The sequence below is a fragment of the Ciconia boyciana genome, unplaced genomic scaffold (assembly GCF_034638445.1).
Source record: "Ciconia boyciana unplaced genomic scaffold, ASM3463844v1 HiC_scaffold_38, whole genome shotgun sequence".
NCBI lineage: Eukaryota > Metazoa > Chordata > Aves > Ciconiiformes > Ciconiidae > Ciconia > Ciconia boyciana.
Window position 1 is genome coordinate 298,143 of NW_027328406.1, and position 12,381 is coordinate 310,523.

Below are 12,381 nucleotides of genomic sequence, written 5' to 3' on the forward strand. Positions count from 1 at the left end.
TACCTCCCAGTCCCTCCCAGTGCCCCCAGTCCCCCCTAGTACCTTCCCAGTACCTCCCAGTTCCCCCCAGTACCCTCCCAGTTCCCCCCAGTACCTCCCAGTCCCCCCAGTACCCTCCCAGTCCCCAGTACCTTCCCAGTTTCCCCCAGTACCCTCCCAGTTCCCCCAGTACCTCCCAGTCCCCCCAGTACCCTCCCAGTTCCCCCAGTACCATCCCAGTCCCCCCAGTGCCTCCCAGTCCCCACCAGTACCCTCCCAGTCCCCCCAGTCCCCTCCATCCTCCCGCCTCCCCCCCCAGCTCCTCCCCATCGCCGCCGTCCCCCCCCGTCCCCCCCCCTCCCCCCCCGCCCCCCCCCGTGCCTCCCTCCCTCCCGGGGCAGGGGCCGTGGGGCAGGACCCGTGGGGCAGGGGCGATGTGGGGCGCCGTGGGGCGGGCGGGGGGCAGCGGCCTGCGCTCGGCGGCCGGGGGGAGCCCCCTGCCCGGGGGGCCGCTGGCCGGGAAGGTGGCGGTGGTGACGGCCGGCACCCAGGGGTGAGTGTCGGCCCCACGGGACCCACGGCGACCCACAGCCACCCCACAGCCACCCCACGGGACCCCCAGCGCCCCACAGAGCCCCAGAGCTGCCCCATAGCCCCCCATAGACCCCCGTGACCCCCATGTCCCCACAGACCCGGTCACCCCCAGCCCCTCCAGCCCCGTAGCGCCCCATAGCCCCCACCCCATAGCCCCCATGACCCCTATGTCGCCATAGCCCCCCAGCCCCACAGACCCCCATAGCCGCCCCATAGACCCCCATAGCCCCCGTGACCACATGACCCCATGTCCCCCAGCACCCCTATAGCCCTCCACCCCATAGCCCCCATAGCCTCCCCCAGCCCCATAGCACCCTATAGCCCTGCACCCTATAGACCCCCTGACCCCCATGACCCTATAGGCCCCCCAACCCCCATTGCCCCATAGTCCCCCCATAGCTCCCACCGCCCCATAGCCCTCCATAGCCCCCTCACAGCCCCATAGCACCCTATAGCCCCCACCCTATAGTGCCCCATGACCCCATAGCCCAGTCACTCACCCCATAGCCCCCATAGCCCCCATGACCCCACAGCCCCCATAGCCCCCATGCCCCCATGACCCCTGCCCCCTGCCCCCAGGATCGGGCTGGCGGTGGCGGCAGGGCTGGCGGGGGCAGGGGCGCGGGTGGTGCTGAGCTCCCGCCGGGCCCCACACGTGGAGGCCGCCGTGGGGCAGCTGCGGGCCCAGGGGCTGGAGGTCAGCGGGGTCGTCTGCCATGTGGGGCAGCCCCACAGCCGCCAAGGCCTCATCCAGAAGGTGAGGGGGCTGGGGGGCCGGAAGCCTGGGTCCCTGGGGGTGGGGGGCTATGGGGCGCAGTGGGGCCATGGGGTCCCATAGGGTTATGGGGAGCAGGGGGCACTGGGGTTATGGGGGGCCCATGGGGCTATGGGGCACAGTGTGGCCATGGGGGTCCCATGGGGTTATGGGGTGCAATGGGGCACTGGGGTTATGGGGGGGTCCCATGGGGCTATGGGGCACAGTGGGGCTATGGGGGTCCCATGGGGTTATGGGGCACAGTGAGGTTCCATGGGGCTATGGGGTGCAATGGGTCCATGCAGTTATGGGGTGCGATGGGGCACTGGGGTTATGGGGGTCCCGTGAGGCTATGGGGCGCAATGGGGCCATGGGGGTCCCGCGCAGTTATGGGGCGCAATGGGGCACCGTCCTTAGTGGCCGCCGTGGGGCGGTGGTTTATGGGCCGCCAGGCAGCTATGGGGCTCCTTTGAGGTTATGGGGCGGACGTGGGGGTCGGGGACCGTGGGGCGGCCCCACACGTGTGGGTCCCGCCAGGCCCCGGAGACCTACGGGGGCATCGACATCCTGGTCTCCAACGCCGCCGTCAACCCCGTCCTCGGCCCCGCCCTCGACGCCGACGAGGCCGCCTGGGAGAAGGTGTGGCCACGCCCCCTCCCCTTAGCCACGCCCCCCTTTCCCTCGGCCACGCCCAGCCGGCCACACCCACCCAGCCCCACCCGTATTTAACCCCGCCCCCCCCAAAGATCTTCCAGGTCAACGTGACGGCGGCGGCCATGTTGATCAAGCTGGTGGTGCCCCACATGGAGAAGAGGGGGTGAGTGGGCGGGGCTTAGGGCGGGGCGTGGTCGGGCTGGACACGCCCACCCGCGTCATCACGCCCCTCCCTCCACCGCGCAGGGGCGGGGCCATCGTGGTGGTGTCGTCGCTGGCCGGGTACCTGCCCTTCCCGGTGAGGGGGGAGGGGGGATCCGTGTGACGTCGGCGGGCGGGGGATGGGTGGGGGATGGGTGGGGGTGGGACCCATCCTACGTCGCGGTGGGAGGGGGGGTGGGGCGATGGTGGACGGGTGGTGGGAACCCATCCGACGTCGTGGTGGGGTGATGGTGGGATGATGGTGGGGTGATGGTGGGAACCCATCCGACGTCATGGTGGGATGATGGTGATGATGGTGGGATGGGGACGGGTGGTGGGAACCCATCCTACGTCGTGGTGGGACAGGTGATGGGACGGGCAGTGGGATGATGGTGGGGTGATGGTGGGAACCCATCCGACGTCGTGGTGGGGTGATGGTGGGATGGGTGGTGGGCTCCATCCCATCTCATGAGGGGTTTGATGGTGGGACGGGTGGTGGGATGATGGTGGGGTGATGGTGGGAACCCATCCTACGTCGTGGTGGGATGATGGTGATGATGGTGGGATGGGGATGGGTGGTGGGAACCCATCCGACGTCGTGGTGGGACAGGTGATGGGACGGGTGGTGGGGTGATGGTGGGATGATGGTGGGGTGATGGTGGGAACCCATCCGACGTCATGGTGGGATGATGGTGATGATGGTGGGATGGGGACGGGTGGTGGGAACCCATCCTACGTCGTGGTGGGACAGGTGATGGGACGGGCAGTGGGATGATGGTGGGGTGATGGTGGGAACCCATCCTACGTCGTGGTGGGGTGATGGTGGGATGGGTGGTGGGATGATGGTGGGATGATGGTGGGAACCCATCCGACGTCATGGTGGGGTGATGGTGATGATGGTGGGAATGGGGATGGGTGGTGGAAACCCATCCTACGTCGTGGTGGGACAGGTGATGGGATGGGTGGTGGGATGGGCAGTGGGATGATGGTGGGAACCCATCTGACGTCGTGGTGGGGTGATGGTGGGACGGGTGGTGGGCTCCATCCCATCTCACGAGGGGTTTGATGGTGGGACGGGTGGTGGGAACCCATCCTACGTTGTGGTGGGACAGGTGATGGGATGGGTGGTGGGGTGATGGTGGGAATCCATCCTACGTCGTGGTGGGGTGATGGTGATGATGGTGGGATGGGGATGGGTGGTGGGAACCCATCCTACGTCGTGGTGGGACAGGTGATGGGACGGGCAGTGGGATGATGGTGGGGTGATGGTGGGAACCCATCCGACGTCGTGGTGGGGTGATGGTGGGACGGGTGGTGGGCTCCATCCCATCTCACGAGGGGTTTGATGGTGGGACGGGTGGTGGGATGATGGTGGGAACCCATCCTACGTCGTGGTGGGGTGATGGGGGGATGGGGGGTGGGGTGAGGGTGATGATGGTGGGATGGGGATGGGTGGTGGGAACCCATCTGACGTCGTGGTGGGACAGGTGATGGGATGGGCGGTGGGGTGATGGTGGGAACCCATCCAACGTCGTGGTGGGGTGATGGTGGGACGGGTGGTGGGGTGATGGTGGGATGGGTGGTGGAATCCCTCTGCATGATGGTGATGATGGTGGGATGATGGTGGGGTGCTGGTGGGAACCCATCTGACGTTGTGGTGGGGTGATGGTGGGATGGGTGGTGGGGTGATGGTGATGATGGTGGGATGGGGACGGGTGGTGGGAACCCATCCTACGTCGTGGTGGGACAGGTGATGGGACGGGCAGTGGGATGATGGTGGGAACCCATCCTACGTCGTGGTGGGGTGATGGTGGGATGGGTGGTGGGCTCCATCCCATCTCACGAGGGGTTTGATGGTGGGACGGGCGGTGGGATGATGGTGGGAACCCATCCTACGTCATGGTGGGGTGATGGTGGGATGATGGTGATGATGGTGGGATGGGGACGGGTGGTGGGAACCCATCCTACGTCGTGGTGGGACAGGTGATGGGATGGGTGGTGGGATGGGCAGTGGGATGATGGTGGGAACCCATCCGACGTCGTGGTGGGGTGATGGTGGGACGGGTGGTGGGGTGATGGTGGGACGGGCGGTGGGGTGATGGTGGGGTGATGGTGGGAACCCATCCGACGTCGTGGTGGGATGATGGTGGGACGGGTGGTGGGCTCCATCCCATCTCATGAGGGGTTTGATGGTGGGACGGGTGGTGGGATGATGGTGGGGTGATGGTGGGAACCCATCCTACGTCGTGGTGGGATGATGGTGATGATGGTGGGATGGGGATGGGTGGTGGGAACCCATCCGACGTCGTGGTGGGACAGGTGATGGGACGGGTGGTGGGATGATGGTGATGGTGATGATGGTGGGAACCCACCCTACGTCGTGGAGGGGTGACGCTGGTGGCGGGGGCGGGGTGGTGACGATGACGATGATGATGACGGCGTGGGCGGTGCCAGGCGCTGGGTCCCTACAGCGTCAGCAAGGCGGCGCTGCTGGGGCTGGTGAAGGCGCTGGCCCCCGAGCTCCGCGCCCGCCGCGTCCGCCTCAACGCCGTCGCCCCCGGCCTCATCCAGACCCGCTTCAGCGCTGCCGTGAGGGGCGGGGCCCGCGGGGGGCGGGGCCGGAGGGGGGCGGGGCCTGAGGGGGGGCGGGGCCGATGGGACGGGCGGCTCGGCGGGGCCCTCGCGGTGGACCTGCGGGGGTGGGTGTGGCCGGGAGGTGGGTGGAGCCTAGGGAGGGCGTGGCTCGGACGTGGGGTGGAGTCTGCAGGGGGTGTGGCGTGGGGGGGTGTGGTCTTGGGGCGGGCGGGGCTTCAAGGGGCGGGGCCCGGAGGTGGACAACACCTCAAGGTGGGGGGTGGTGTTGGAGCGGGGAGAGGGGGGGATTTCAAGGGGTGGGCGTGGCCTGGGAGGGTGTGTCTGACGGTGGGCGGGGCCTGGAGGAGGGGGAGGGGGCGTGGCGGTGGGCGGGGCCATGACCACGCCCTCTCCCACAGCTCTGGGAGGACGAAGCCACCCGGCAGCGGGTGATGTCCTCCATGGGCATCGAGAGGTGGGTGACCCCTGATGACCCCGGGTGACCCCGGCGTGACCCGGGGTGACCCCGGCGTGACCCCTGACCCCGACCCCTCCCCCCCCCCAGGCTGGGGACGCCGTCGGACGTGGCCGAGGTCGTGACCTTCCTCTGCTCCCCCGCCGCCGCCTACGTGGTGGGCGAGACCCTGGTGGTGGCCGGGGGGGCCCCCTCCCGCCTATAGGGACCCATAGGGGGCCTGTAGGGGACCCATAGGGGACCCATAGGGGGCCCGCGGGCCTATAGGGCACCCAGGGCCCCGAGAGGTTTCTGTAGGGGACCTGGGGGTCTATGGGGCGGGGCTTTGGGGGTCTATAGGGGACACTGGGGGCTATAGGGCGGTTTGGGGGGCCTATAGGGGGTTTAGGGGTGTCTATAGGGGACGTGGGGGTCTATGGGGCGTTTTGGGGGCTCTATGGGGGTTTAGGGGTGTCTATAGGGGACGTCGGGGTCTACAGGGCGTTTTGGGGGCTCTATAGGGTGATTTAGGGGTGTCTATAGGGGATGTCGGGGTCTATAGGGCGTTTTGGGGGCTCTATAGGGTGATTTAGGGGTGTCTATAGGGGATGTCGGGGTCTATAGGGCGTTTTGGGGGCTCTATAGGGGGTTTAGGGGTGTCTATAGGGGACGTGGGGGTCTATAGGGCGTTTTGGGGGCTCTATAGGGGGTTTAGGGGTGTCTATAGGGGACGTCGGGGTCTATAGGGCGTTTTGGGGGGCTCTATAGGGCGTTTAGGGGGTGTCTATAGGGGATGTCGGGGTCTATAGGGCGTTTTGGGGGCTCTAGAGGGGGTTTAGGGGTGTCTATAGGGGACGTGGGGGTCTATGGGGGACTTTGGGGCGTCTATAGGGGACGCTGGACTCTATAAGGGGGTTTAGGAGGTGTCTATAGGGAACACTGGCACCTATAGGGGAGTTTGGGGGTCTGTAGGGGAAACTGGGGTCTATAGGGGGACGAGGGGTGTCCATAGGGGACACTGGGGCCTATAGGAGGCTTTAGGGGGTCTATAGGGGACATCAGTGCCTATAGGGGATTTAGAAGGGACGCTGGGGTCTATAGGGGAGTTTCGGGGTCCCTATAGGGGACGTCGGGGTCTATAGGGGGTTTTGGGCGGTCTATAGGGGACATCGAGGTCTATAGGGCAGGCTAGGGGGCCTATAGGGGGCTTAGGGGTGTCTACGGGGGCCCTGGGGGCTCTATAGGGGACGCGGGGGGCGGGGCGGGGGGAGAACGGGGCGAGTTTGGGGGGATTTGGGCCATTTTGGGCCGTTTTGGGCCGCGGAGCCCCAATAAACCCCGGGGGAACCACGGCGCCTCGGGGAGTGGCACCAACATGGCGGCCTGCGCGGGGGGCGGCCATCTTGGGGAGGCAACATGGCGGCCTCCATGGGGGCGGCCATCTTGGGGTGTTGGGCGGCCATCTTGGGGCGGCAACATGGCGGCCTCCATGGGGGCGGCCATCTTGGGGTGCCAGCATGGCGGACCCCATTGGGAACGGCCATCTTGGGTCAACAACATGGCGGACCTTATTAGGGGCAGCCATCTTAGATGGGTGGGCGGCCATCTTGGGGCGCCAGCATGGCATCCTCCATCGGGGCGGCCATCTTGGGGTGTTGGCCGGCCATCTTGGGTCAACAACATGGCGGACCTTATTAGGGGCAGCCATCTTGGGGTGTTGGCCGGCCATCTTGGGGCGCCAGCATATGGCGTCCTCCATCGGGGCGGCCATCTTGGGCTATTGGGTGGCCATTTTGGAGTGTTGGGCGGCCATCTTGCGGCACCAGCATGGCGGACCCCATTGGGAACGGCCATCTTGGGGTGTTGGGCGGCCATCTTGGGGCGCCAGCATGGCACCACCACGGGGCGGCCATCTTGCCCCCCCCGTCCCCGCCGCGCTGGGCGGCCATCTTGTCAGCGCGTCCCTCGGGAGGCGGGGTGGCGGCGCGAGGCGGGATGCGGGGGCGGGGTGCGGGGGGCTTTATTGGGGGTGGGGCGGGGGTTCCGCCCCCCCCTCCTCCTCCTCCTCCAGCCCCTCCAGGCGCCCCGCTCCCCGCAGCAGCCGGTAGTACCGCGGGCGGTGCCGCGCCAGGAACACGCTCAGTTTCCCGGGGACGCGGCGCTGGGGCTCCGCGCCTGGGGTCACGGGGTCGCCGGGGTCACGGGGCGGCGAGGGCACCGGGACAGAAGAAAGACGGGGTCACGGGGGGGAGGGACACGACTTCTCCCCACATCCCTCCCGTCTGCCCCCATATTCCCACGCCCCCCCCATCCCCGTGACCCCCAAGTACCCCCCCACCCCCATGACACCCCACACCCCGTGACCCCCACACCCCCATCTCCCCACAACACCCCACATCCCCATGACCCCGTCTCCCCCACATCTCCATGACCCCCATCTCCCCATCCCCCCACATCCCCATCTCCCCACAACACCCCACATCCCCGTCTCCCCACAACCCACACCCCCGTGACCCCCACACCCCCCATCTCCCCACAACACCCCACATCCCCATGACCCCGTCTCCCCCACATCTCCATGACCCCCATCTCCCCATCACCCCCCACATCCCCATGCCCCCATCTCCCCACAACACCCCACATCCCCGTGACCCCCATCTCCCCCGTCTCCCCCACATCCCCATGACCCCCATCTCCCCATCCCCCCACATCCCCATCTCCCCACAACACCCCACATCCCCATGACCCCGTCTCCCCCACATCCCCATGACCCCCATCTCCCCACATCCCCATGACCCCATCTCCCCCACAACACCCATCCCCGTGACCCCCATCTCCCTCTGTCACCCCCCACATCCCCGTGACCCCCACACCCCCATCTCCCCCATGACACCCCACATCCCCATGACCCCCACACCCCCATCTCCCCGTCACCCCCCACATCTCCATGTCCCCATCTCCCCACAACAACCCACACCCCGTGACCCCCACACCCCCATCTCCCCATCCCCCCACATCCCCATGACCCCACACCCCCATCTCCCCACAACACCCCACATCCCCATGACCCCGTCTCCCCCACATCCCCATGCCCCCATCTCCCCACAACACCCCACATCCCCGTGACCCCCATCTCCCCCTGTCACCCCCACATCCCCGTGACCCCCATCTCCCCATCCCCCCACATCCCCATGCCCCCATCTCCCCACAACACCCCACATCCCCGTGACCCCATCTCCCCGTCTCCCCCACATCCCCATGACCCCCATCTCCCCATCCCCCCCACATCCCCATCTCCCCACAACACCCCACATCCCCATGACCTCCATCTCCCCATACCCCCCCACATCCCCATGACCCCCATCTCCCCACGACACCCCACATCTCCATGACCCCCATCTCCCCTGTCACCCCCCACATCCCCATGCCCCCATCTCCCCACAACAACCTACACCCCCGTGACCCCCACACCCCCATCTCCCCACAACACCCCACATCCCCATGACCCCGTCTCCCCCACATCTCCATGACCCCATCTCCCCATCCCCCCACCCCCGTGACCCCATCTCCCCTGTCACCCCCCACATCCCCATGCCCCCATCTCCCCACAACACCCCACATCCCCGTGACCCCCATCTCCCCACAACACCCCACATCCCCGTGACCCCCGTCTCCCCTGTCACCCCCACATCTCCGTGACCCCCGTCTCCCCACGCCACCCCACACCCCCGTGCCCCCCCCACGCCCCCACTCACCCAGCGCCCTGCACAGCCCCTCCACGCGTCTCCTGGCCGCCGCCACCTCCTGGGGTCCCCCCACCACCTCCTCCACCTCCCCCAGCCCGTACCCGAAATCGGCCTCGTCCAGCTCCACCCGCAGCCTCCCCAGCCGGGCGCTGCGCCGGCGGGGGACGAAGGACGCCGTGGGGCGCAGACCCAGAGGGCCCAGGGCCGCCCCCACGCTGCCCCACGGCATCGGCGGGACCCCCAGAACACGGATCAGCTCCGCCAGGACCCCCGCGTCGCCCCACACCTCCCGGTACGCCGTGGTGGCGCTGGGGCTATGGGGCGGCGGGGGGCTCTGGGGCTCGGGGGGGCTCGGGGGCTCTGGGGCTCTGGGTTGGGGTGGGGCTATGGGGTTTGGGGGGCTATGGGGCTCGGGGGGCTATGGGGGTCTGGGGGGCTAGGGGTTCGGGGCTGGCATGGGGCTCTGGGGGCTACGGGGCAGTTTGGGGGTGCTATGGGGCAGTTCAGGGCTGCCGTGGGGCTTGGGGGTGCTGTGGGCAGCTGTGGGGGGGCTATGGGGGGGCTCAGAGCTGCTATGGGGCAGCTGGGGGCTGCTCCCGGCCGTTTCGGGGGGGCTCCGGGAGGCTTGAGCGTCTCTATGGGTCTCGGTGGTGCCGTGGGGCAGGTGTGGGTCGCCGTGGGGCAGCTTGAGCTGCCAGCCCTGTCCCTGGCGGTGCCGCAGCCAGACGTCGGCTCGGCCCAGGGGGGCCCCGGGGCCGTCGAAGTAGCAGTCGCGGAAAGGGGGGATGTGGGGCAGCCCCACGGCGCCCAGGGCCGCCAGCGCCGCCTCCGTCCCCGGCCCCACAGTGAACTTCACCTCCACCTCGATGGGGCTGGAGGAGGGGGCTGGGGGGGATGTGGGGGTCAGGGGGGTCCAGCATCCCCAGAGGGACCCCCAGTGCCCCACAGAGACCCATAGAGCCCCCCCACTGCCCCACAGAGACCCCAATGCCCCATAGAACCCCCCAGTGCCCCACACAGCCCCCCACTGCCCCACAGAGACCCCAATGCCCCATAGAACCCCCCAGTGCCCCACACAGCCCCCCACTGCCCCATAGCAGCCCATAGGGCCCCACAGTGACCCCACAGCACCCTATAGTGACCCCATAGCACCCCACAGAGCCCCAGAGCATCCCATAGGGTCCCCATAGCACCCTATACAGCCCCACAGCACCCCATACAGCCCCACAGCACCCTATAAAACCCCATAGCACCCCATAAGACCCCATACAGCCCCACAGCACCCCACAGCACCCCATACGGCCCCACAGCACCCTATAAAACCCCATAGCACCCCATAAGACCCCATACAGCCCCACAGCACCCCACAGCACCCCATATGGCCCCACAGCACCCTATAAAACCCCATAGCACCCCATAAGACCCCATACAGCCCCACAGCACCCCATAACACCCTATAGAGCCCCAGAGCACCCTATATGGTCCCCACAGCACCCTATAAAGCCCCATAGCACCCCACAGAACCCCATAGAGCCCCATAGCACCCTATAGAGCCCCATAGCACCCCATGGGACCCCACAGCACCTGATAGAGCCCCACAGCACCCCACAGAGCCCCACAGTGACCCCACAGTACCCTATAGAGCCCCATAGCACCCCACAGCACCCCGTAGTGACCCCATAGCACCCTATAGAGCCCCATAGTACTGCATAGAGCCCCACAGCACCACGTATCGGCCCCATAGCACCCTATAGAGCCCCATAGCACCCCATAGTGACCCCATAGCATCGCATAGCACCCCACAGAGGCCCATACACCCTATAGAGCCCCATAGAGCCCCATAGCAACCCCATAGGGCCCCATAGTGACCCCACAGCACCCTATAGAGCCCCATGGCATCCCATAATGCCCCGCGGCACCTTCCTCCCCGGGGGGGGGCGGTCTCCATGGCGACGCGGAGCCCCGGGCCGGTGGGGGGGGAGGGCGAGCGGCCGCAAGGGATTGTGGGAGGCGGCGCCCGCGGCATGACGGGATTGGGGCGGAGCGTCCGGGCGGGGGCGGGGCCTGCGTCAGCAACTGGGCGGGAACTGGGAGTTACTGGGAGATACTGGGGGTGCTGGGAGATACTGGGGGATACTGGGAGTTACTGGGAGGGAACTGGGGGGTACTGGGAGATACTGGGGGTACTGGGAGATACTGGGACGTACTGGGAAGGAACTGGGGGATACTGGGAAGTACTGGGAGGAAACTGGGAGGTACTGGGAGATACTGGGGGTGCTGGGAGATACTGGGAGTTACTGGGAGATACTGGGGAATACCGGGAGATATTGGGGGGTACTGGGAGCCACTGGGGGATACTGGGACGTACTGGGAGGGAACGGGGGATACTGGGAGATACTGGTAGGGAACTGGGGGTACTGGGGTGCTGGGAGAAACTGGGAGATACTGGGGGATACTGGGAGATACTGGGGGTACTGGAAGTTACTGGGGGATACTGGGGGTACTGAGAGATACTGGGGGATACTGGGAAATACTGGGGGTACTGGGACGTACTGGGAGGGAACTGGGGGATACTGGGAGATACTGGGGGTACTGGGAGATATATGGGGGGTACTGGGAGATACTGGGGGGTACTGGGAGGCACTGGGAGCTACTCGGGGGGTACTGGGAGGCACTAGGGGGACACTGGGGGTTACTGGGTGATACTGGGAGGCACTGGGGGGGTACTGGGATGTACTGGGTGTGAACTGAGAGGCACTGGGAGGGAACTGGGGGGCACCGGGACGTACTGGGGGGCAGCTGGGACATACTGGGAGGCACTGGGATGTACTGGGGACGTGCTGGGAGGGAACTGGGATGTACTGGGGAGGCACCACCACGGGCAACGTGACCACCGTGGGCAACGTCGGGGCCACCAGCATGGGCAACGTGACCACCATGGGCAACGTCAGGGCCACCACCGTGGGCAACGTGACCACCGTGGGCAACGTCGGGGCCACCAGCATGGGCAACGTGACCACCGTGGGCAACGTCAGGGCCACCACCGTGGGCAACGTGACCACCGTGGGCAACGTCGGGGCCACCACCACGGGCAACGTGACCACCACGGGCAACGTCAGGGCCACCACCACGGGCAACGTCACCAGCATAGGCAATGTCGGGGCCACCAGCATGGGCAACGTGACCACCGTGGGCAACGTCAGGGCCACCACCGTGGGCAACGTGACCACTGTGGGCAACGTGACCACCGTGGGCAACGTCAGGGCCACCACCGTGGGCAATGTGACCACCGTGGGCAACGTCAAGGCCACCACCGTGGGCAACGTGACCACTGTGGGCAACGTCGGGGCCACCAGCATGGGCAACGTGACCACCATGGGCAACGTCAGGGCCACCACCGTGGGCAACGTCACCAGCATGGGCAA

At 67.1% G+C, this 12,381-nt stretch overlaps 2 protein-coding genes across 3 annotated transcripts in view; one reads left to right on the forward strand and one right to left on the reverse strand.

The window, feature by feature from the left end:
* Positions 1 to 400: 400 nt before the first annotated feature.
* On the forward strand, positions 401 to 5,539 carry LOC140645795 (dehydrogenase/reductase SDR family member 4-like). Of its 2 annotated transcripts, XM_072849260.1 has the most exons (8): positions 401 to 532; positions 1,153 to 1,330; positions 1,865 to 1,966; positions 2,074 to 2,144; positions 2,228 to 2,279; positions 4,637 to 4,771; positions 5,176 to 5,231; positions 5,322 to 5,480. In XM_072849260.1, the coding sequence occupies exons 1-8, from the start codon at positions 414 to 416 to the stop codon at positions 5,434 to 5,436; spliced, it is 828 nt and encodes a 275-aa protein (XP_072705361.1). In that variant the 5' UTR covers positions 401 to 413; the 3' UTR covers positions 5,437 to 5,480. The 2 variants fall into 2 exon arrangements, with proteins under 2 accessions (XP_072705361.1, XP_072705362.1); XM_072849261.1 differs by lacking the exon at positions 5,176 to 5,231 and having other exon boundaries at positions 5,322 to 5,539.
* A 3,871-nt stretch (positions 5,540 to 9,410) lies between these two features.
* The window catches only part of ACIN1 (apoptotic chromatin condensation inducer 1), a 29,129-nt gene continuing 26,158 nt past the window's right edge, over positions 9,411 to 12,381 (reverse strand). The window contains 2 exon segments of the mRNA XM_072849217.1: positions 9,411 to 9,841; positions 10,876 to 11,032. Coding sequence (XP_072705318.1) covers positions 11,026 to 11,032 — 7 coding nt within the window. The 3' untranslated portion in view covers positions 9,411 to 9,841; positions 10,876 to 11,025.